Raw genomic sequence first — 21,083 nt, forward strand, 5'->3', positions numbered from 1 at the left:
ATACATGTATATATATATATATATATGGGTTTTGATTGATTATGCAAGCTTCCCAGTTCAAAGTTTCATATCTGATTAAACTAAAGATATGAAACTAACCACAAAAAGAAAAATTGGAGTTTATTACAATGGATCAACTCATTACATGTTTGTGTAAAAGCATTTTTTTTATTGTGGGATTGAAAATCGGTTTGGTGTAGTTTCAGGAGTAGAGGCTCTTGCCCTCGTTGATACCACGAGGGCTTCCTCTAATTTTATAACAACTTGCTCCATGGATGGCCTTAGCTGCTTGAGTGCCGTGCATGACAATGCGAGCTTAAATATGAGAACAAAAGCTTCTGCTGAGTACTCACCATCCAGCTTAGGATCAGCAAATTCTATTATGCTGCCACCTCTCGTCAGGGCTTTTGCCTGGAAACAGATACATGAAAGGATACAATTAACCATCGATCAACAATTAATCCATGTTGGAAAAGGATACAATGAATGATGGTTCTGACCATTTTATCTATTGGCATTGGTTTCTTCAGATTCATATTGATAACCTTTTTTCCTGAGAGGATCTGTAGAAGTACTATTCCAAAGCTGTAGACATCCCCTGATGAATTGACTTGGCGGTTACTTTGGTACTCAGGATCAACATATCCAAATGTTCCTCTTACTTCTGAGCTTGCATAGGTCTCTCCCTGGCTGATAACCTTGGACAACCCAAAGTCTGAGAGCTTTGCTTCAAAATTTTGTCCTAGGAGAATGTTTGTTGGCTGTGAAAGGAACAAGAAAAAGAATGTCATAGCTGATCCTGCTCATGAACTCCTGGTAGAACTCTCTGCCATTCTAACCTAGCTAAATACTGATTGAGCCTTATAATACATGATTGAAGTGTGCCATAATCAAAGTGCAGAACATTATAGGAAAGCAAATACTTTCCTCAAACTTGAGTGAGTCCGCTTGAGGTGCAGTCTATAGGTTACCCTGTAGAGGATCATTGACATAGTTTCTATCAAATTTTCTGAAGTTATTGTCAATTAAGCAGTTCTAGCGCTCCACACAAGTTTGAAAGGAATCGTAAAGTTTTGGATCAATATTAGAAAGCTATTATCGAATGCTTATTTAGGGGTAATGGCATAAGTTGTTAAAATCTGTAGACACTGAAGTGAAAAAGATTTAGAGGGAAGAGAATGGAATCTGGAGCAGACCTTGATATCACGGTGAACAATGCAGCCTTCTGAGTATGTATGCAGAAAGCAAAGAGCTCGAGCACTATCAATCGCAATCTGAAGCCGTTGGATCCAAGATAAAATCTTATCCTTCCCTATTGTGAATAAATTTTCTTATTCATCACCACAGGAGACATAAAAACCAGAAAAGTAAAATTAATATGCAGCAGGGAGTACCAAAAATCCACTGAGACAGATTGCCATTGGGGCACAGCTCATAGAGAATAAAGCACTCATCTTCTCTTATACAGCATCCCAGTAAAGCGACAAGGTTTGGGTGTCTCACATGTGATAAGCTTGTAACTTCCCTGACGACAGTTTCTCTATTTCCATCATTGATGATGTGCTTGATTGCAACATGCTGACTATTTGATAGCACACCTTTATATACCTTTCCTGATACATCAACAAGGCTTATTTAGGTGATGCCTTCTCTTGGAATTAGTTTCTTACAATATTTTGTGCACATTTCTGCATATGTTTTATTTGAGTAAGGTGGCAAACATCCCATTTTCTATATGCTATACTTAGAAACTCACCTGCAGTTCCTTCACCAATGAGATTCTCGTCACTTAGATTATTGGTAGCTAAATAAACTTCTCTCAGTGGAAACTTCGGGCAGCGAGAATTCTCTAGTTGCAGGTTCTTAAATGCTGCAGATTGGATTTTCAGAATTAGCATATTATTCATGACAAATGAGCAAAATCAAAATTTTTCATGTGGACATGAAGTATTGCTGGAAATACCATTCTTTTCCAATGGAACTTTTGATTTAAGACGTCTTCTGGACACAATGTTTGCGGCAATAGTTATTATCATCGCTGTAGCCGCGAAAAGGCACCCAATTAAAATCCAGATACCTGTTTCCAATTAAAGTTTTCATGGTCAGTATACCTTGTAGCCTTATCGATATCATTAAAGGCTGAAGAGAATCACCTGTGCTAATTTTGGGCTTGCTTTTGACTGCTGTTTCTGCTGATTCTGAAAAAGAATGCAGTGTAGATATGTTCTGGTTAGGTAAATGTGAAAATTAGGATCCCGTAGGTAGGATAATTGAGCTTCATCAAGCTACTTACCAGTGTCATTATTTTGATTCGCAAGGCATCTGTAAACTCTATTGATGTAAGAGTTGTCGTCAATCCTAGTACTTGTTAGTGCAACCAGCACAGCAAACCTACAAATATTAGCATTGCTGCTGGAATGGTGTCCTTTTATGTCCTGCCAACTGCTCACACAGGAACGGCATGATTGATCAGATTCTTTATCAGAATCCTCGAACTTACAGTTTTCTGTCAATCTTTTCAGTTTCCCTCCCAATCTACGAGTAACGTTGGCAACAGAAAAGTCAGAACAGCCTCCACCTCCACTCGTCAGCTTGTCAATCCCACAACTGAAATCTTCAGCTTCATATTTCCCCATCTCATCTAAACAACTCCTTTGCTCATCAGAATCTAGGTATATAAAACCTGTACGATTCGCTCTCCGGCCCAGCGAATGGAGGTAGGCATGAAATGTTGATCCGCAGCAATTTTTTGATAGGAACCCACCCCAACCTCCTTCTATACAATTGGAGACGTAATAATCAGGTAATGAAAATGACAAATCAAGGGTGCAAGTAACCTCAAGAGGCTGAGAAACTGGAACTCTGAGTGTGATCATGAGAATGAATATGCATATATTAGTAGTGTACCAACTGAGAAGACACCTGATATGTTTAACCATTGAAATCAGTTCTTGCATAGGAAAGAAGGAAAGATCATACCAAGAAAACTCATATGAGGTTAATCAAGATTGCACTCTGAACAAGAATATGCGAAAATAAGACGCATATCATATTCGTCATCCAATGTAGTCTTTCTAGCTGTTGCCGGCCAGTGAGCAAGAGGAATATATCAAATGGTTAGTCTTCTTTTGCACTCGAGCATTTTTTTCTCTCTTCTGATATTCACTTGTTTTATGCTAATAACAAGATGACAAACGATGGCGCCTGCCATTTCCATTACTAGGCATACGGGTTGCAAATTTTAGAGGCACAGCGATATTGAATCTACAGTCCAACGACCAATTTTCTTTTTAAAGGTCAAATATTATATTTTCACTTCGATTGAAAGTTAAGCGTGCGATATAAAAACTGAATTCATTCTCACTTAGTGTAGGTGCATCTCTTGGCTTGAATGGACATTAATGGATGATTGAATCTGAATCTCTTTTTTTTATCTTTTGTCAAATGCCAATAAGAAAAATCATTATAACACAGAGTAACAAGAATTTATAAAAATGGCTTAACTAGTTTTATATTTATTTAACAGTAATCAAAGTCATTGCTAAACGAATAAAAACAATTCAGTAATAAATTAAAATAGAAAACTAATATAGATTAAAGAAGAAAGCCCTTTCTATTTTTCTAAATAAAATAGCATAATTCCTTTCAGGGAAAAATAGCATCAATAAGTGAAGGAAAAAATAATGCCATTAAGTCACAGCCTATTTTTCTCAAAAAAAAAAGGAAAAAAGAAATACTATTTTAGGCCGAGCTGGGCTATAATGGAAACCCAAACTCAAAACATAAATATAGCAGATTGGGCCTAGTAGCTTCAAGCCGCCTGGGCTAAGCGCACATCCTATAAATCAATTCATCCATCGAGCCGCTTTCCTGGAGGACAAGAAAAACCCCTTGAGCGAGCACGCCTTTACTCTCTTTACATTTGCAGGTATTTCAATTTGGCGATTTATTATTTAATTTTCAGTTGTTCTTGTTTTATTTCGCTTTCTCAAGCTATTAAATAGCTTCAGTTAGTTGGCTAATTTAGTTAATTATTTTTTTCAAAAGGATTTGAGAAGAGCTTGAGAAATGGATAAGGAACCTAAAGCAGCTACTGAGGATCCGAAAGTTGACTTGTTTGAAGACGACGATGAGTTTGAAGAATTTGATATCGATCAAGGTTAATATTGTCATTCCTCTATACTTATTATTATTCTCTCTATTTGTGTAATTGCTTTTTGGCTTGCTATCCACTGATTTCTTAAACAAGTTTATTAAGCCCTGATTGTTTCTTTCATGATAAATTGTCAATGATGGAGTAGTCTTGTTTTTTCTAAGAAGCAAAATTTTATTGTTAGATTTTCTTTGTTTTCTTTTACCTTTTATGAAACAAACTATTTGTGTTGTTGAAGTACAGTTTGATCTCAGTTTACTATAATTAACATAGTATCGGTTGTTACTTGTTTGTGGAGGATTTGTGATCTCTAATGAATTATGTTTTATTTTCGATAAGCCAATTGTCAAGCAATAGTTGTTACTTTTGGGTTGAATGTCAAATGTGCATAGCTGAGATGAGAATGCAAACACACAGAATAATATGAAATGAGAAAGATGGCTTAGTTTCTTGTAAGTGGACCAATAAAAGGAGATTATCAGTGTAATTGTCTTCAATCTGTTTGGGGCTGCGACTTTTAAGTATCTGCAGTCGTTGTCTAATAATTGGTGACAGCTATGATAGAAAGTATTGCTTCAATTATTTTTTATCTTGTTAAATTGAATATGCAATCTAGAAACGTCATTTGCTATTTAATTCCTTTGGCAGTTGAAATGAACTGATCGTATGAGAGGTGCGTTTGTGATGGGAGGATTAGTGAATCTTACTCTCAATTCAAGAATAATTTAGGGTTTCATGGTTCCCTTGCCTGGATTGCATGAGATTTATTTGTTGGTGTATCTGCTTTGTATAGAGGTCTAGAAAGAAAAATGCGAGAGTAATATGCAGCGCTGTTTGAAGATGGTCACTATAGACAAGAACATATGTCATCACAACAAAGCAGCAGCTTGGTTCCCTGAATAAGAAAAAAAAAATCTTGTTTGGTTTATTTTTTAACTGTTATTCTGGTTTAAGATTTGGTAGAGCAAAGTCTAAATATTGATAGAAATTGGAGGACCAAGTGCTTCTTACGTGATGCTTAGTATATGTTTCCTTATCATTGTGCCACATTGTTAGCATGTAGATAGGGTACTTGCTGAGCAGGTGCGAACTGGGGATGTTATCCAACCACGGTCCATTCTTTTGTGAAGCATTCTTCTTGATCTTGGCTGCTTTTGAAAATATTTTTGCCTTATGAGTGTGCTATTTTGTTAGAATGTAGTAGGGAATTTATATGGTTGGTTGGAAGTGCCAATTTGGGCATTTCTAAGTATGAAGTGGGGGAGGATTTGGAGATCAAATATCTGAGGAGTTGACAGGAGTTCAGATAAGCCATTTCTTGATCTTGTGCCTTAATATGCTGCTATCATTACATGCCTTACAACCTCCTTTATGGGACTATATTGATAGAGACGTAGTGTACATTAGATATGAACTGGAATATATAGAAGACACGTTTAGATTATATGCTTCTCATATCATCAATTGAATTTCTCTCTCAGCAGTCATATTAATTTGCTATTTTATAAATTCAAAATTACCAGTCAGCATGGTACTGGTTCAAAAATAGGCGTAGTACTGTTTCTAATTCTTTTGACTTTATATTTTTCATTTTGGTTTTATTTTATTAGTATTGACTTGATGATGATTGGATGGTCCCTTTCCATTGACAGAGTGGGATGACAAGGAAGAAGGAAAAGAAATAGCTCAACAATGGGAAGATGATTGGGACGACGATGATGTGAATGATGACTTCTCTCTGCAACTTAGGAAAGAACTTGAAAACAACTCAGAGAAGAGCTGAATTTAAAATGTCCTGCATTTTGTTTGCTCGTCAAGCTGTCATCTTACTAGGTCAGTGGATGAACCCCAGGTTGATAACAGTAAAGTAGTACCCTAATCATGTTTCCTCTGCTTGTTGGTTAAGTTACTGAAAGGTATTCTAATATGAATGTATGCACCTTTTAAGTCTTAGTAATTTGTTAATCTTCCAATCACTAGAGTTCGATTGTTGTGTGCATGTGTTGCATTGAGTGGATTGGCACTCTATTAAGCCATCATATTAGTTCCAATTTTAAATTCCCTTGAAAGAATTATAAAAAGTTAAACAGTGGACAGAAAATTGTAGCTGTCTAGAAATTCTGACCAGGCCCGTCGCATGATCAATGGAAGTTTAGAAGTATACATTTCATAATTCATTCACTTGTGAAGTGTGATATAGCATAGACCCATTAGATTCTTCAAGGTTCATCTGTTATGATGATTAGTTTAGCACCTCCATCATCATTGCTTTGAGATGTCAACTCTTATTTTAGTGACTGAAATAGATTATGTACAGAAATTTTCATGATTCTTATTATTTTTGAATCATTTTGATTTTGAATGAGCCATGCTACAGATGATGCAATCCCACGGTTGCTCTCGGAATTTTAAAAGCATTGCCTTTAAACCGACAAACACCCACCCATTATACGCGAGTATGACAAAGTATGCTTTTTATGGAATTATTTTCTGTGAATAATCTTCGTGCAGCATATGATGTATGATGATTAATGAATCAAGTGGACGGCACTTACAGGCACTGTTCCTGTCACCCTCCATTGCTTCTAGCACTAGTAGCTCAATTACTTGATTAAGAGGATAATCATCTGGTGCACATTAAAAATATTGCATTCGTTTTCTCCATTTATGTGCAACTATAAGCTAAAGTGATGATGATTTTACATTATTAATAAACACCACTACGTTATTTTCATAACGGCATAGTAGACTTCTTTCGTTTTTTTTTGGGCATTTCACTACCGGACTTGCTATTTTTTTGCATGTCTAATTTATGAGCTCTCTAACGTCCCCCAGGATGATCCCGTCCCTCCCTCCATTGCTTTCCTGGCCAAGCTCTACACATTCCTTAACTCAATTTTTTACCTCTTTTTCCATTTGCCCCTCCATCAGCTCCTTCCCCAACACCTCCCCTTTCACATGTCTTTGCTCTCAACCTCACTTTTATCTCTTCCACCACCATGTCTTTGCGTTCAAAAGTTGTGGATATGCTCTCCAAGACTGAGTTCTATCTACAATGGCTCAAGAACCCCTGCACGCTCTGGTATTCCAGCATCTCCAATTTGATCTAGCCAATCTCTTACTAGAATCCTCTTATCTTTAACCCTCTCTGCTCCTAATTCTGATTCCTTTTTCTCATTACCCACCAGAAGCTCACCTTCGACTTCTCCAACCCTATTGCGTTCTCCTTGAGTTGGTTTACTGAAATCTCCGTGCGAGACCCAAATGCTACATATAGAACTCAGATCTCCTGCTCCAGTTTGTCATCTGACCACCTCAACCAAGTATGTTTGTCCTGAGGTGAAGGTTTATTCCTTCCTTGGTGTCTCATATAAACAAAGGGGTGCACACCAAGCCACTGCCCTACCCTGACGATTATAATAATCTACAGAAACGGGTTCAAGCTCATGGAAGCTGTTGACTACATAACCATAACTACTCTTTGGAGCAGCTACTGCATGCATCATGAGCTCAATCAGGGAAGTCTTTTTTCCAGCTTTCCTAAAAAGTGGCCCAAAGTCATTTCTATTGATCTCAGTACATGGAAACCGAGCTGACTGATCAGTTCATCATCTGACCCTACTCTTAAAAGAGGTACTTCCTCGCCGACAGCTCTTGACAAGCTCATGGAGTAATTAGACCTATCACAGGACACCAATCTTGGAAACCCAATCTTCAATGGGGGACTCTAAAGTCTACCACAAGAAACCATCTGAAACAATGGAATTCAGTTGTTGAAAACTTTTAAGGGCATGATCCAATTCTGGTTGCATGGTGGCAAAAGTATAAATAGGAAAAGGTGACATGGAAGGGAGTTTATCGGTGCTCTCATAATAGAGACAATCACATAATAATTTGCAAAATGTTATATATCATAAAAAGAGAATTTTCCAAATGCAAAGTATTTTTAAGTTGTTATAAACTTATAATTGATATGAAAGCTACTAATGCTAGTAATCTTGGTACTTGCCACAATTAATTATGCCAAACTGTGTCTCAGGAAATTAGAAATTAAGTAGCAAATTCAGCACCAAATTCTCATCCTCTCTGGCAATTTCAGTAGCTCCATTTTGCCGGGAACTTTGCGTGTGATGAACGAGCATGTCAACAGCTCTCTAGACATCAATACCCTCTTTTCCATTAATTGCAAATCTCCTCAATCAGCATGTCTAACGTTCCCCAAGATGAACCAGCTCCCACCTCCATAGCTTTCATGGCCACTTCTGCATATTTCTTTACATTGTTTCTTACTTCCTTCCCCATCTCTCCATTCATCAGCTCATTCACCATCTTTCTTAACGCTTCCCACTTCACAAAGCCTCTGACCGATCCATTACATGTCTCTACTCTCAACCCTACTTTGATCTCCTCCACTACCATTCTTGCATTCAGTGGTTGCTCAGCCATCATTGGCCATGCAAGAATTGGCACTCCTGCACATATGCTTTCCAAAACTGAGTTCCACCCACAATGGCTTAAATACCCTTCAACACTTGGATGCATTAGTATCTCCATTTGATCCACCCACTCCCTTATTATAATCCCTCTTTCTTTTACTCTATCTTCAAACCCATCTCCTAATTCTGATTCTTCTTTCCTTATCACCCACAAGAAGTTTACCTTGGATTCTTCTAACCCTATAGCTATGTCTTTGAGTTGTTCTGTTGATATCTCTGCTTGAGAGCCAAACGCCACGTATAGGACTGCGCTTCCTTGCTTCAGCTTCTCATCTAGCCAAAGAATCCAAGTTGGCTTCTTCTGCCGTTCATTTTCAACAGCTAATGTGCCGGCTAAACACAAGGGTCCAACACACCAGGTCTTTTGTTTATTATGTTTGTTCCAGTGATCAACAAAAACAGACTCGAGCTCATAGAAACTGTTTGATAAGTATCCATAACTTATTGATGACGCTATCACTGTTTTTAGTATGAATTCAAAGTGAGGACCTTTTGGTTCAGGGTTTAAAAATACTGGTTCAAAATCATTTTTAGTGACCTTAATCCATGGAAACTCAGTCAGAGTAATTAAATCATCAGCTGACTCAGGCCCAAATAAATGGTTGCACTCTGCTGCAGATTTTGCCACACATGAAGAGTAGTTAGACATACCATAAAAAATCAATCTTGGAATGCCAAACTTCATAGCAGAATCAGCAGTCCACCACAGAAATCCATCTGACACCATGAAGTTAACAAGTGGAAGAGATTTAAGCGCCTCATCAAAGTCAGGTTGCATGAGTTTGGTGGCAAGTGCAAAAGGAGGAAACAGTGACATGGAAGGAAGTTTGTCTGTGCTCTCAACTCCTGAGGGAATTTCGGGTATGTTATCGGGGAATGCAAGGTCAATTATAGAGGCAGCAGTATTGGAAAGAAAGTCAGCGATGAAGGGGTGATTTGCATGAGTGGTGAAGACAGTGACGGCGATGCCACGGCGGAAGAGGAGGTGGGCTAGGTGGAGGAGAGGGATAGTGTGTCCTTTTGACATGAAAGGAAACAAAGCTATATGATATTGGGACGACTCGCAAGATTTAGAGTCTAGATTTTGTCTTTGGGAGCTCATAGTCGCGGCCTCAATGTGTGTGGTGTCTGCTGTTTGGTTTCTATATCCCTGGAAATGGTAAATACCTTATGTATAGAGTGGGCACCCCTTATATAAAGTCAATTGCTGGTCACATGCCAATAAAAGGTTGGAGAGTTCATTTTAGCTTCTTCTCTCTTTGGATCCTTTGTGTGGATGCAATTGTGAGTATCTGAACAAATTTATTCACTGGCTAAGGACAGTGATGTTTTCGGTCATGAGCTCCCCTCTCTTTTTTTGGCAGGACATGAAATTTCCCTACATTTATAATTTCGGATCCTTTCAGAATAAAAGTCCATAGCCTTTTCATACATCGATCATCCTGCCATTTTATCAGGAGTGTGCGCTCAAATCCAAAAATTATTGCGGGTCAAGCATTTAGATAGCTTTCGGCTAAGGGTGCAAATTGGGACTTACGATCTTTGTCCGAGCATAGATTATCAAGTGGCTGAATTTCATTATTGTCAGCAATGATGAGATTTTTTTTTTTTTTTGGTACTGATTCTTGGTTTTTTAATCCGGTTTGTTTTTAGGGTTTTTAACACCTGGTACGACATTATAGATACAATAATAAGAAGAGCGATTTTTCTAGGAGATATTTCCCAAGATTTATGAATTTTCTCAGAATTTATTTGTTTGGTTTAAAATAAATGAGATAAAATTTGTGGATTTCATTAAATTTCTTACTTGTCCAAAATTTTCAAAATGAGAAATTCTGAAAATTCATAGAAAATATGAATTTTTTTATAAATTTTTCATTTTGATGAATTACTTGATCTATATGCTTATAATTATAATTATAATTATATATATATGGAGTTAATTGATTTATTTAAGAAATATTTATAATATCGTTAAAATGTTAAACTTTTATTAACACACTAAGCACATAACTAACGCACTCGAAATTATCCAATATATAGTAAATCAAGTTTCAGAAAATATTTAGACTCAATTTCAAACTAGGTTAAAGTTAGAGGTAATTTACTCTACTGACAGAGTGACACCTTTTAAATCTAGATTTGAACCAGACAAGACAATGCAAGTGTTGTTGGCACTAATTACAAGGATACCTTGCAGTTGCAGTTTTGAATGAGCAAATCTCGCGAGCGCCAAGAGGATCCAGTATTATCCTTCATAGCTTCTTTTGCCATCTTTGCCACCTCTTTCACCTTCTTCCTTGTTTTCTTCCCTACATCTCCTTCCATCAACTCTTTCACCGTCTTTCTTAAACCTTCCGATTTCACAAACCCTCTAACTGATCCATCACATGTCTCTACTCTCAGCCCAATTTGTATCTCCTCCACCACCATTCTTGCATTCAGAGGTTGCTCAGCAATCATTGGCCATGCAAGAATTGGTACTCCTTCACACATACTCTCCAATACTGAGTTCCACCCGCAATGACTCAAAAACCCTTGCACACTTTTGTGCATCAGGATCTCCCTTTGTTCAACCCATTCTCGAACTATCATCCCTCTTCCTTTAACCCTCTCTTCGAAACCTTCTAAGTTGATTCCCTTGTCTCTCGTAACCCACAAAAAGTTTACCTTGGACACTTCTAACCCAATTGATATTTCCTGTAATTGTTCCAGTGAAATCTCTGTTTGAGTCCCAAATGCTACATACAGTACTGGCTGTCCCTGCTCCAACTTTTGATCTAGCCACTGAATCCAAGTGGGTTTATTGTTATCTACACGTTGAAGCCTTGGTCGCTCGGCTAGGCATAGAGGTCCAATGCACCATGTCAGTTGTCGTTCACTGTGATTATTCCAATAGTCAACAAAAACTTGTTCAAGCTCATAGAAACTATTCATTATATAACCAAAACTACTTGATGCAGCTGTAAACACTAACTTTGCAAGCTCAAAGAACAAACCCTTTGATTCAGGATTAGAGAAGGATGGATCAAAGTCAGATCTAGTAATCTTTATCCATGGAAACGGAGTAACTGTTATCAATTCTTCTTCTGATTCAGGCCCAAACAAAAGCTTGTTCTCATACACAGCTTTTTCCACACACATGGCGTAATTGGACATCCCAAAAAACACAAATCTCGGAAAACCAAATTTGTTTGCAGACTCAAGAGTCCACCACAAGAACCCATCAGATACCATGAAATTTACAGGTGGAAGATTCTCGAGGGCACGTTCAAAGTTGGGCTGCATGAGCTTGGTTGAAAACACGAACGAAGGCCACAGTAACATGGAAGGGAGCATATCGGTACTTTCAATGCCTGTAGGTATTTCAGGGACGTTACTTGGGAAAGACAGTTCGACAATGGAGACGTTGGTATCAGCCAAAGATTCAGCAATGAAGGGCAGGTTGGCTGGAGTAGTGAAGATTGTAACAGCTATCTGGCGATGGAGAAAGAGGCGTGCTAGGTCTAAAATAGGGATTGTATGGCCTTTCGCCATGAAAGGAAACAAAACTACATGATACGTCTGTTCACTGCATAAAGATTCCATCTTGGTTTTCTTTGCAGACCCAATTTTTATCAAATGATAGAATCTATGGAAATTATTGTATTACTATAAAGACAAAGATAAAATCTATTTATAAACTATTTTAAAGCAAAAAATTTCCTGTTCTTAAGAAGTATTGTATATAAACATTTATTGATATTTAATGCTACTTACCTAACAAAGAATATTTTTAGCGTTTCTTAAAACAAAAATCATTTTGTATCTATTATGAGGAACCCTGATTTGTATAAGGGCAAAGCTATAATTTATAATTAGAGTGCCTATTAGTGACTAGAGTATTACATTTAAAAAAAAAGAAAAAAGGAATTTCATAGAAATAAGAAAAAAAAGTAATAACGATTTTCTGTATGTAATCTTTTTAGATAAAAAGATGTATGTAATTAAAAATAATAAAAAAATTATATAAAATATTATTTAACAAAAATTTAATTATTTTCACTTCAATTAACTATCGTTATTGTAATTTTCCTATCTAATAATATAAGTTTTAAAACTTAAACTAATCTCTTTGAATTTGGAAATAAAGGGCCTTTAATGATCATAGCGTTATAGTATACAAAAGGAGTGCTGTAATCTTTATGTAAAATAACATTTATTCACTATATTTTATTGCAAGTTTATTTTTATTTTTTTTACATTTATTGAGGATTTATTTTCAACTTACTTGTTTTATGTAACAGAAGTATAATTAGCCTTTTCTTTTAACACCTGAATTAAATAATATTTGAAATTTCTCTTTAACGTATATAATTTCACCAACTCCTTTCAGGTTTTTTTTTTTTTTTTTTTTGTTTGTCTTCCTCTACATGAAGATAAAAGTTTTATGTCTCTTCCCCTTGATCCCTCAAAATTATATGTTTTCTTTTTTACCCCATAATTTGGTGGATGAGCTGTTGTCTAATCTCTAGACATACAATATACCCATTATTAACCCTACTTTAGCTCTTTTGAGCTTTTATTGAAATTCTGCATCTACAATGAATATTTTTAATTAAATTACTAAAAAATTTCTGATGTGGCAAAAAAAAAATCATATTAATTATATTTTCCAAAGTAAACTTAATATTTCTTGGTCTTTTAATTGTCTTTAAATTATAACTAATTTTAAAAGTGTTATCCTTTAAGTCCTTCGCATTAGTTAACCTTTTTTTGGAAGTTGAAAGTTATTTGATTTAGATGTAAGATATTAAAGTGCCATTTTAGTTTTCTATCAAAAAGAAGTGCCGTTTTAATTATAAAGTCGGTGATTAAAGCATACATTATTTGATAAAAAGAGTAACGTGCAATGAAAATAGAAATTCAAGGACCGTTTAGTTTATTTTTGGAGAAAATAGAAATGAAAGTGAATTAAGTCAAATGCGAGGGATTTAATAAAAATTTGATACAAGGTTGACCTTATGAGTTCAGTTTTTAATTGAAAATGGGCCTCTTAGTCTATTATTGGTAAACCCTAATATATTGAACCAATGGGAATTCAGCAATGCAGGGTGCAGCCCATGAATACCAGAAAGAACACTACTATTAGCACTAGGTGCATTTTGAAGATTGCTAAATTATATTATAAAAGGGTGATTTCAATTCAAGTATTGCATTAGAACTATAAATTAATAATATATTATAATTTTATTTTAAGATTAAAATTTCTAAAATTTAAAATACAATTACTTTAGTTTTATAATTTTTATGTGTTTTAAAATCACTACTTTACTGGGTATTAGACTATGGACTGTAGCAATGATTATTCTTCGTTCCACCAAAATTTTCCTTTAATTTTCCTAAATATCAGTATGAAATATTTCACTGAAACAGAGAAATTAAACAAGTTTCAATGCAAATGGTGATCAAGAAATTATAATACTATGAATGAGTAAAACAATAATTTCTAACTAATAGTGACCAAGTAGTTGAAGAAGAAATATTTTCTCATTTCTTGCAATATACTATTCTCTTTTATAGAAAAACAGAAGCCTATATGTGCATATGGAGATTGAAAGTGCATTTCTGTAGTTATAATTTAATCTTTCTAAGTTAACTATTTATTTTCAAACAAAATCATTAGCTGCAACATGAGTATCAAAAACAAAGATGCATCAAAGCAGCAACTTCACATTTGTGGTTTATCCCATCTTACCAGAGACAAAGAAAGCTGCTATAAATGATCACACAAACATTTAGGAAAAAGAAAATCGCACTCCATTACTTAATAGTCTTGGCTTAACGATAGCTGCATATTTCAATTTGCCATTTTCTGTAAACTAATACCAGAAGGAAAAAGAGAAGATCAAGGATTGGAGCTTAACTGGGTTGTTTCAATAACATCTGTTTGGTTCTGGGTTAATTCATTTCCAGCATTAATTGTTGCTTGGGCACTTCCTGTTGTATTGCTCCCTCTCAATTCAACACCAGCATCATCGCTGAAATGCCTACTGGAATCTGTTGTCAAATTCCCTCTCATATCAATACTAGTATCACTTAAATGGCTACTTTCTTCACCTATGGCTACGCCTCCCCTTCTTGAACCAGCACTTGCTCTACAAATTGGACAAATAGGCGTCTTCAGAAGCCACTCATCAACGCATTGAGCATGAAAACTATGCTTGCATATAGGCAACAATCTACATTTATCACCAGCCCTGAAATTGTCTAAGCAAACAGCACAATCAACTGGACTACTTCCTTTGCTTTTTGCTATGAAATCAAAGCTAGGAAGCTTCTCCAAATCATCTGCAGATATGCTTGTTGTTCTTCCAGGACTGTCGGTGCTGCCTGTCGGATCATTTGCAGGGTCATTGTTTCTAAAACTTCTTCCAATAATACAAGCATGGATAAAGACTAATAACCCAATGCCTACAAACAATAATATCACTGATACGACAATGGCCATGATTATTATTTCTGCTGCAAGCCCAAGATTGTTATTGCTCATTACAATCTTTTTCTTGTCTACTTCTTTTAATTCTCATCCCGAACCTCCCCTGAAGCGAAGAACATACATCTCTCTCCAAAATTTCCAAGAAACCTTTATCTCACAAGAAACTGAAGTTGGAAAAAAAAAAGAAGAAATATTCTTCCTTGTTTGTGAATGAGGTGGGGCTTAAGGAGAACGAGTTGGAGATAGTAAGTGATAGAGAGCAGGTGAGATGCTTCTGTTTGATGAAAGAAAGCGATTGGTTCAGAGAGATTCTTAATGATTAATGGAGTGGTTTGATTAATCTTTTTAAGTGATAAAAATAAAAAAAATAAATAGAAAATTAATCTTTATTATGATGGAGTGGGTAATAATAGACAGAAATTCTCTAACAGGGATAATGATATATCATTGCAATTTGCAAGAGCTCGGCTCTTTATTTCTGCCCTTTATTTGGCAGAAAAGAAAAAGTAAATAGAAGTGAATAGGTGTCTTTTTTTTATAAGAAAAACTGAAGTGAATAGTTACTATTGCATGCTTATATACTTTTCTTACAACGACAGAAAAATACAAACGTGAATATATTTAAATTTAAGAAATGCCATTCCGTTTTAAATTATTCACCGATACTTATTTTTTTCTTATATTTTCTATTCATTCTACTTTTCTTTTTCTTAATCTTTGTTATAATTTTTGTTTCATATTTTCGCGCACTTTCCTTCTAAACAAACACAATAAAAGAAAATCCTACTTAGCATCACCAACACAAACGCACAAAAAGAAATCAAAATCTGAATTTTGTAGAATCCAAATTTCCTTTGCAGCAAAATATATAAATAAATAACAAACAATCTAGGATACTGATTACGATCAAACAACCAGTACTAAAATTTAAATCAAACAAACAACAGCCGTCATGCTGATCGCGATGAAACGGTCATCGAGGCCTCTTTTCCTATTTCTTTCTCAGAATTGAATAATCCACCAATCAAACAGTTACACGGGGCGGCAGCAAGCGGCGCCGGAAGCAAAAACGTCAACCGTGGTCGGCGGCATATTTTATTTCTGTATATTTGTCCTTTTGGAGGTTATGTTTGATTGGGCATTGATAACATTCTATTTGATTATTGAGTATCTAATGATTTTTTTTTTTGTTTAAATCATTACAAATTGATGATATGGAATTTTTCTTATTTATTCATTGGGTAATTTAATAGATGAATATCTTTTATTTGGAGTTTTTTTTTTTTTTTTTTTTAATTTTATCATAATGAGGGTAGTTGCTACTCAGAAAGATCAGGAGAAAAAAAATGATAGAAACTATGATGTGCTTACGAGGAATGTGAGCGTTTCACATTATTACCTTTGGCAAATATATAATGCGTTTCAAATAAAAAATTTAAAAAATTAGGCATTAATCCACATATGCGTGCTGTTAGTCCAAATGTTGGAAAACAATGATTAAAACTCGGATGTCTCAAGCTCAACTCAATTAAACTTTGTGAATCGAGAGTCCGAGAAGCTAGATTCATATATACACCTAACTGTCCTATCCTAATAAGCATCTTATCTCCACATTGCAGCAGCAGCAGCATATCAACAATAAAAAGATATATTTTTCCTAAGCTACAAGGCATTATGCACAGCAAAGTAGAACAAGCATGTTGCAGTTTTAATATCTTTAACTGCACAAAATCATAATTGCATTAATGAATTTAAGGCCAACGGTAGCCCATCTGCAAAGAATATTCCACTCAACTACGTGTTTAACCGCATCTCAGACATCTCAATGTTTCTCGGTATTTACAAGAAAAAGACATTGAAGCCAAAACAGAATCAAGAAAAAGAAATTATAGTATATGCTGAGAAAAATAAAGGCGTACTCACTAAGTAATACTCACACATGCTCGGTATAACCTCCTGTCAGGAACCCAAAACAAGACCCTCCCGAGCAACATTGGTCACACGAAGCACGGCTTGTGCACTTAAGGGAGAGAGTTTTGATTGACAGAAGTGCTCCCAAGAACTCAGTTCTGAATGTTCAGATATTGTTGGTGTGAGATCATGCGACTTTTCATAGACAATTTGCAGCTCCAAAAGGAGGTTTCTAGCAGCCTCTCTGGATTCAGGAAGTTGGTCACTGAGCTGAGATGCAGCCACTTGGATCAATTTGTCAATCCCGTATGATTTAATACCCTCAACACCCTGCTCATACAAGCAATGATTACTGACCAACTGTGTGGGGAAATCAAAACCAAATGCACATAAAGGGGTGAAGAAAAAAGAAGCGCAGCATAGGTTTATCTCATCTCTTCAGTCCAGTGCAATCACGAAAAAGTTATATATAATAACAAATCGAAACATTATGCTCTCACATACACGTGCATTTATCCCAACTGGCCAGGGAAAAGATGAGAAATAGAGTTAATCAAAGTATCAGACATAGAAGACCAAAACAAATCCTATGCGGGACCTCTTCTCTAAAGGCCTAGACAAGATTAAGAAGCTTACAGAGTACCAGACCAGGTGTATGCAGTAAGGTACCAAAGTTATTAATCCTATTAATCATCAGGGGCAGAGATAGAACACATCTGGCAGCCACTACAAAAACAATAGTGAGATAGTAATAGCCCCATGTCATTTCAGTTTTTTGATAAAATTTTGCTTAGCAACAAATAAACCTTTACGTCCTTTGATATTTATAAATTTACAACAAACAAGGTTACTGTCTCTACTGGCTAAATCAGAGGAAAAGAAATATTAAAATAAAAAAAAATGCAACAATTAAAGCAGTTTATTAAAGAATTCAACGGGTTTCATCATTTTTATCAAAATAAAAACCGATAGTGAATAATGGAAGGTATGAGAAAAAATGATGAAATAACTCGAACTATTTTGGGAAGAGAGTGTATCATTAAACCATATAATCAAATTAAAGCAGATAATTCTGTGAGTAAAAGTTTCCTACCAGTCTTGGTACACTTCGAGCGAAGCACATGGATGCCTTGGCTCGAATTCGTGGATTCCTGTTCTTAAAGTACGGCTGTAATTTTGGTAACAACAGCGAAGGAGAAACCCAATTGGTCATTGCAATCAGAGCTCTCTCTGCTGCCTCACATACAAATCGTTTGTCTTGTGAGGACTTGAGAAGAAGCTGTACAAGCTGCATCCAAAATTCAACCACATTAGAGAATTTAGATATCAATTCACATGTGATTAATTACAATAACAAAAGAGTTAAAATAAGAAAATGAAGGGCAAAAGAAAAAATAATGCAGATAAGGTACCAGAGGATCCAATGTTTCAATTATCTGATCATTATATGCATTGAATATATCAGCAGAAGTCATAATAGCAGTTTTAATGACAGCGCTTCTTGGATTCTTCAGTGACTTCACTATGAGTGGTAGCACATCAGCCCTGTTTAAAGAAAATGATCATAAGAAATGGATTCGCTATTCTGTACTGTCATATCATTGGTTAAATATTGACACTCACAGCATATCCTGCAATGCTTCCTTGTGAAATATAGACAATCGACGTACATTGTTCAGCGATTCACAAACCATAACCCAATCTTTAGAGTCCAGCCCCGCCAGGAATGTCTGAAACATGGAAATGAAACAACAGATAAAGGCATATTACATAAGAACCAGGCTTGCAGGTATTTCGATAGCTAAGACATTAGCAGTTTAACATTTAAACAACGGGTCCAGAATATTAACCTTTACGCAGATATCAACATCTTCTACATCACTTAAATCCTCAGACTCAATATATTCTACCTCTGCATTACCTATCTCTACTCCAGAATTCACAGCTTCAACCCCATTAGCAGTAGATGAAACCAAGGAGGCAGAGTTATTTCTCTGGCACTTTTCAGCATTTTCATCAATGTTCCCACTATAAGGTTTGGTAAAATTCGCTTTACCAGAGCTTTCACTCTTCCTCTCAGATCCGGGCAGCATGTTTAGGTCTCTAAGAGCATTCTCCGACATCACTGTTGAGAGAAAATCCTGATACAAAGAATAAATCTTTTCAACAAAAGTCTTATCATGCATAGTTATATCACTCTGACCCCACTTATTATACATAATAAAATCATCATTTCCCTAATTCAACAGCTATTTGGCCAAATCTTGCACTTCGATACAACAATGACAACCACTAACAATGGAAGTACCAATCTTCCTTTCACCTATTTTAATCTACAGATGACACTCTTTACATCAATCACCTGAGGATTAAACTAATAAACTATAATAAGCCCATTATAGATTCAGATCAAAACTTGCAAAAGCATGAAGTAACCTAAGAAAAATCAGAAGTTACAGTTCCAAACCCTAACCATGACTAGGTGTAAAATTTGTTTTCAAATAATAACACGCTGATATTAACCAATAAAAAGTGAAGTACTAATCAAATGCTTTGCTAAAATTAGCTGAAACAACAAAAGCAAATCACTAAAAAAAAAAAAAACGAAGAATACAGAATCAGCCAAAAGAACTAACCAAACAAAGGATCTATAAGCATCTCCTAAAATAAATTCCAAAACAAGAAAATGGTAGAAAGCAAAATCCCATAAAAGAGCAAGATCTCGCCGTACACGTATTAATGGATCACATTTCATCAGTGAAGAAATCATAATACATTTTTGACATCTGTACAAAACGGAGAGAGAAAGTACCAAAGTAGGAATGGACACAGCAAAAGCAAACCAGAAGAAAACAAGCGATCGGTCTTCGTACTTTCTAGTCTTCTCTGTGTGAGAGTGAGAAAAACAGAGGCCTAATAATATTTATAGAGAGAAAGTAGAGAGAGACAGATGTAGTAGTAGTAGTAGACGACGACCAGTAAGTATAATAATAACTGTAGGGAGTGACGAGAACAAGACTTTCACAGTCAAATGAGACGACGTCGTGTTTTCTGGCGCGAGAGAGAGAAGGGGATGATTGCCCGACCTAGGCCGGCAAGCACGGGATACTTACCACACACGTGATTTGTTTGACCGTCTCTCCTTTGTATTTATTTTCCTTTTTCTTTGGGTTTTTAATTGCCCTTGGATTTGTTGTTAATATCCAAAATTGCCACAGTTTTCTTCTTTTGAAATGACGCTCCAACGTAACGCGTCGAAAATGAGAGCGGTTTTGAATTGATGCTTTGTCGTTTGAAAGACGAGCCTTAATTATTTGATTATTTTAAGCAATTAAGACAGTTAATCATATTGATAAGATTTTACCCCTAATTAAATTTTAAATATTATACTTTCCAATAATTTTATCCAATTGTTCTATATTTTATTCTATTTTTAAAAATACTTCTGATAATAATTTTTGAAAATCTTTTAAATAAAAAAAGATATTAAAAATTGATTATATAGATATTAAAAATTAATTATACTTACTAAAATAATTATAAATCACTAAATATAGTTTAATCTAAATTTAGTAATATAATATTTAAGAATTTTATATATGGAATCATTTCACATGCCTCACATTTAAACACAATAAATAGTTGATTCACTCGTTAATTTTTATTCTAATATGCATAATTCACTTGCAACATTATTTTTTTATTATAAATTTTTAAATTTATCATCAAAAAATATCTTTAAAAATAAAATAAAAATACTAGTATTTATTTTAAAATTTCAGACAATATTATAGATTATTAAAAATATAAAATTCATATCTTAATAATAATTAGACCTAATAATAATGATTATATTTTTTTTCTATAGAAAATTCTTTTCTGTTTAATTTAAATATCATTTATCATATTTTTAATCTTCAAAATAAAATTTTCAATTTCTATTTAGAATTAACTGATTTTAATTTTATTAAAAATTTAGATTTCATAAAATAAAATTTATTTATAAGTTCTATAGTCAATATTATATGTATTACCTATTGTATTA

General features: G+C 35.1%; 6 protein-coding genes and 1 pseudogene across 8 annotated transcripts; 1 reads left to right on the forward strand and 6 right to left on the reverse strand.

The window, feature by feature from the left end:
• Nucleotides 1–9: 9 nt before the first annotated feature.
• On the reverse strand, nucleotides 10–3,709 carry LOC8280539 (probable receptor-like protein kinase At3g17420). Of its 2 annotated transcripts, XM_048374326.1 has the most exons (9): nucleotides 2,980–3,709; nucleotides 2,294–2,776; nucleotides 2,154–2,198; nucleotides 1,964–2,077; nucleotides 1,757–1,870; nucleotides 1,395–1,613; nucleotides 1,197–1,312; nucleotides 501–761; nucleotides 10–411 (listed from the first exon to the last, which is right to left on the reverse strand). In XM_048374326.1, the coding sequence occupies exons 1-9, from the start codon at nucleotides 2,990–2,992 to the stop codon at nucleotides 169–171; spliced, it is 1,608 nt and encodes a 535-aa protein (XP_048230283.1). In that variant the 5' UTR covers nucleotides 2,993–3,709; the 3' UTR covers nucleotides 10–168. The 2 variants fall into 2 exon arrangements, with proteins under 2 accessions (XP_048230283.1, XP_015573616.3); XM_015718130.3 differs by having other exon boundaries at nucleotides 2,294–3,709.
• Nucleotides 3,710–3,771: 62 nt separating this feature from the next.
• LOC8280538 (protein DSS1 HOMOLOG ON CHROMOSOME V) lies at nucleotides 3,772–6,129 on the forward strand. Its single transcript, XM_002517310.4, has 3 exons — nucleotides 3,772–3,928; nucleotides 4,048–4,159; nucleotides 5,806–6,129. Exons 2-3 carry the CDS (start codon nucleotides 4,069–4,071, stop codon nucleotides 5,934–5,936), a joined length of 222 nt encoding a protein of 73 aa, XP_002517356.1. The 5' UTR covers nucleotides 3,772–3,928; nucleotides 4,048–4,068; the 3' UTR covers nucleotides 5,937–6,129.
• A 668-nt stretch (nucleotides 6,130–6,797) lies between these two features.
• LOC125370044 lies at nucleotides 6,798–8,064 on the reverse strand (annotated as a pseudogene).
• Nucleotides 8,041–9,848, reverse strand: LOC8269325 (UDP-glycosyltransferase 90A1). Its single transcript, XM_015718146.3, has one exon. The coding sequence runs from the start codon at nucleotides 9,749–9,751 to the stop codon at nucleotides 8,333–8,335; it is 1,419 nt and encodes a 472-aa protein (XP_015573632.1). The 5' UTR covers nucleotides 9,752–9,848; the 3' UTR covers nucleotides 8,041–8,332.
• A 650-nt stretch (nucleotides 9,849–10,498) lies between these two features.
• LOC8269324 (UDP-glycosyltransferase 90A1) lies at nucleotides 10,499–13,238 on the reverse strand. Its single transcript, XM_002517307.2, has one exon. The coding sequence runs from the start codon at nucleotides 12,235–12,237 to the stop codon at nucleotides 10,831–10,833; it is 1,407 nt and encodes a 468-aa protein (XP_002517353.1). The 5' UTR covers nucleotides 12,238–13,238; the 3' UTR covers nucleotides 10,499–10,830.
• A 1,004-nt stretch (nucleotides 13,239–14,242) lies between these two features.
• Nucleotides 14,243–15,617, reverse strand: LOC8269323 (RING-H2 finger protein ATL39). The gene has a single exon (XM_002517306.4). The coding sequence runs from the start codon at nucleotides 15,179–15,181 to the stop codon at nucleotides 14,537–14,539; it is 645 nt and encodes a 214-aa protein (XP_002517352.3). The 5' UTR covers nucleotides 15,182–15,617; the 3' UTR covers nucleotides 14,243–14,536.
• Nucleotides 15,618–16,814: 1,197 nt separating this feature from the next.
• LOC8269321 lies at nucleotides 16,815–20,151 on the reverse strand. 2 transcript variants are annotated; one of them, XM_002517304.3, is made up of 6 exons: nucleotides 19,851–20,151; nucleotides 18,889–19,179; nucleotides 18,662–18,768; nucleotides 18,451–18,583; nucleotides 18,132–18,326; nucleotides 16,815–17,368 (listed from the first exon to the last, which is right to left on the reverse strand). In XM_002517304.3, exons 2-6 carry the CDS (start codon nucleotides 19,159–19,161, stop codon nucleotides 17,087–17,089), a joined length of 990 nt encoding a protein of 329 aa, XP_002517350.2. In that variant the 5' UTR covers nucleotides 19,162–19,179; nucleotides 19,851–20,151; the 3' UTR covers nucleotides 16,815–17,086. The 2 variants fall into 2 exon arrangements, with proteins under 2 accessions (XP_002517350.2, XP_048230673.1); XM_048374716.1 differs by lacking the exon at nucleotides 19,851–20,151 and adding an exon at nucleotides 19,675–19,697.
• Nucleotides 20,152–21,083: the final 932 nt, after the last annotated feature.

Source organism: Ricinus communis, chromosome 5 (assembly GCF_019578655.1).
Source record: "Ricinus communis isolate WT05 ecotype wild-type chromosome 5, ASM1957865v1, whole genome shotgun sequence".
Classification (NCBI taxonomy): Eukaryota; Viridiplantae; Streptophyta; class Magnoliopsida; order Malpighiales; family Euphorbiaceae; genus Ricinus; species Ricinus communis.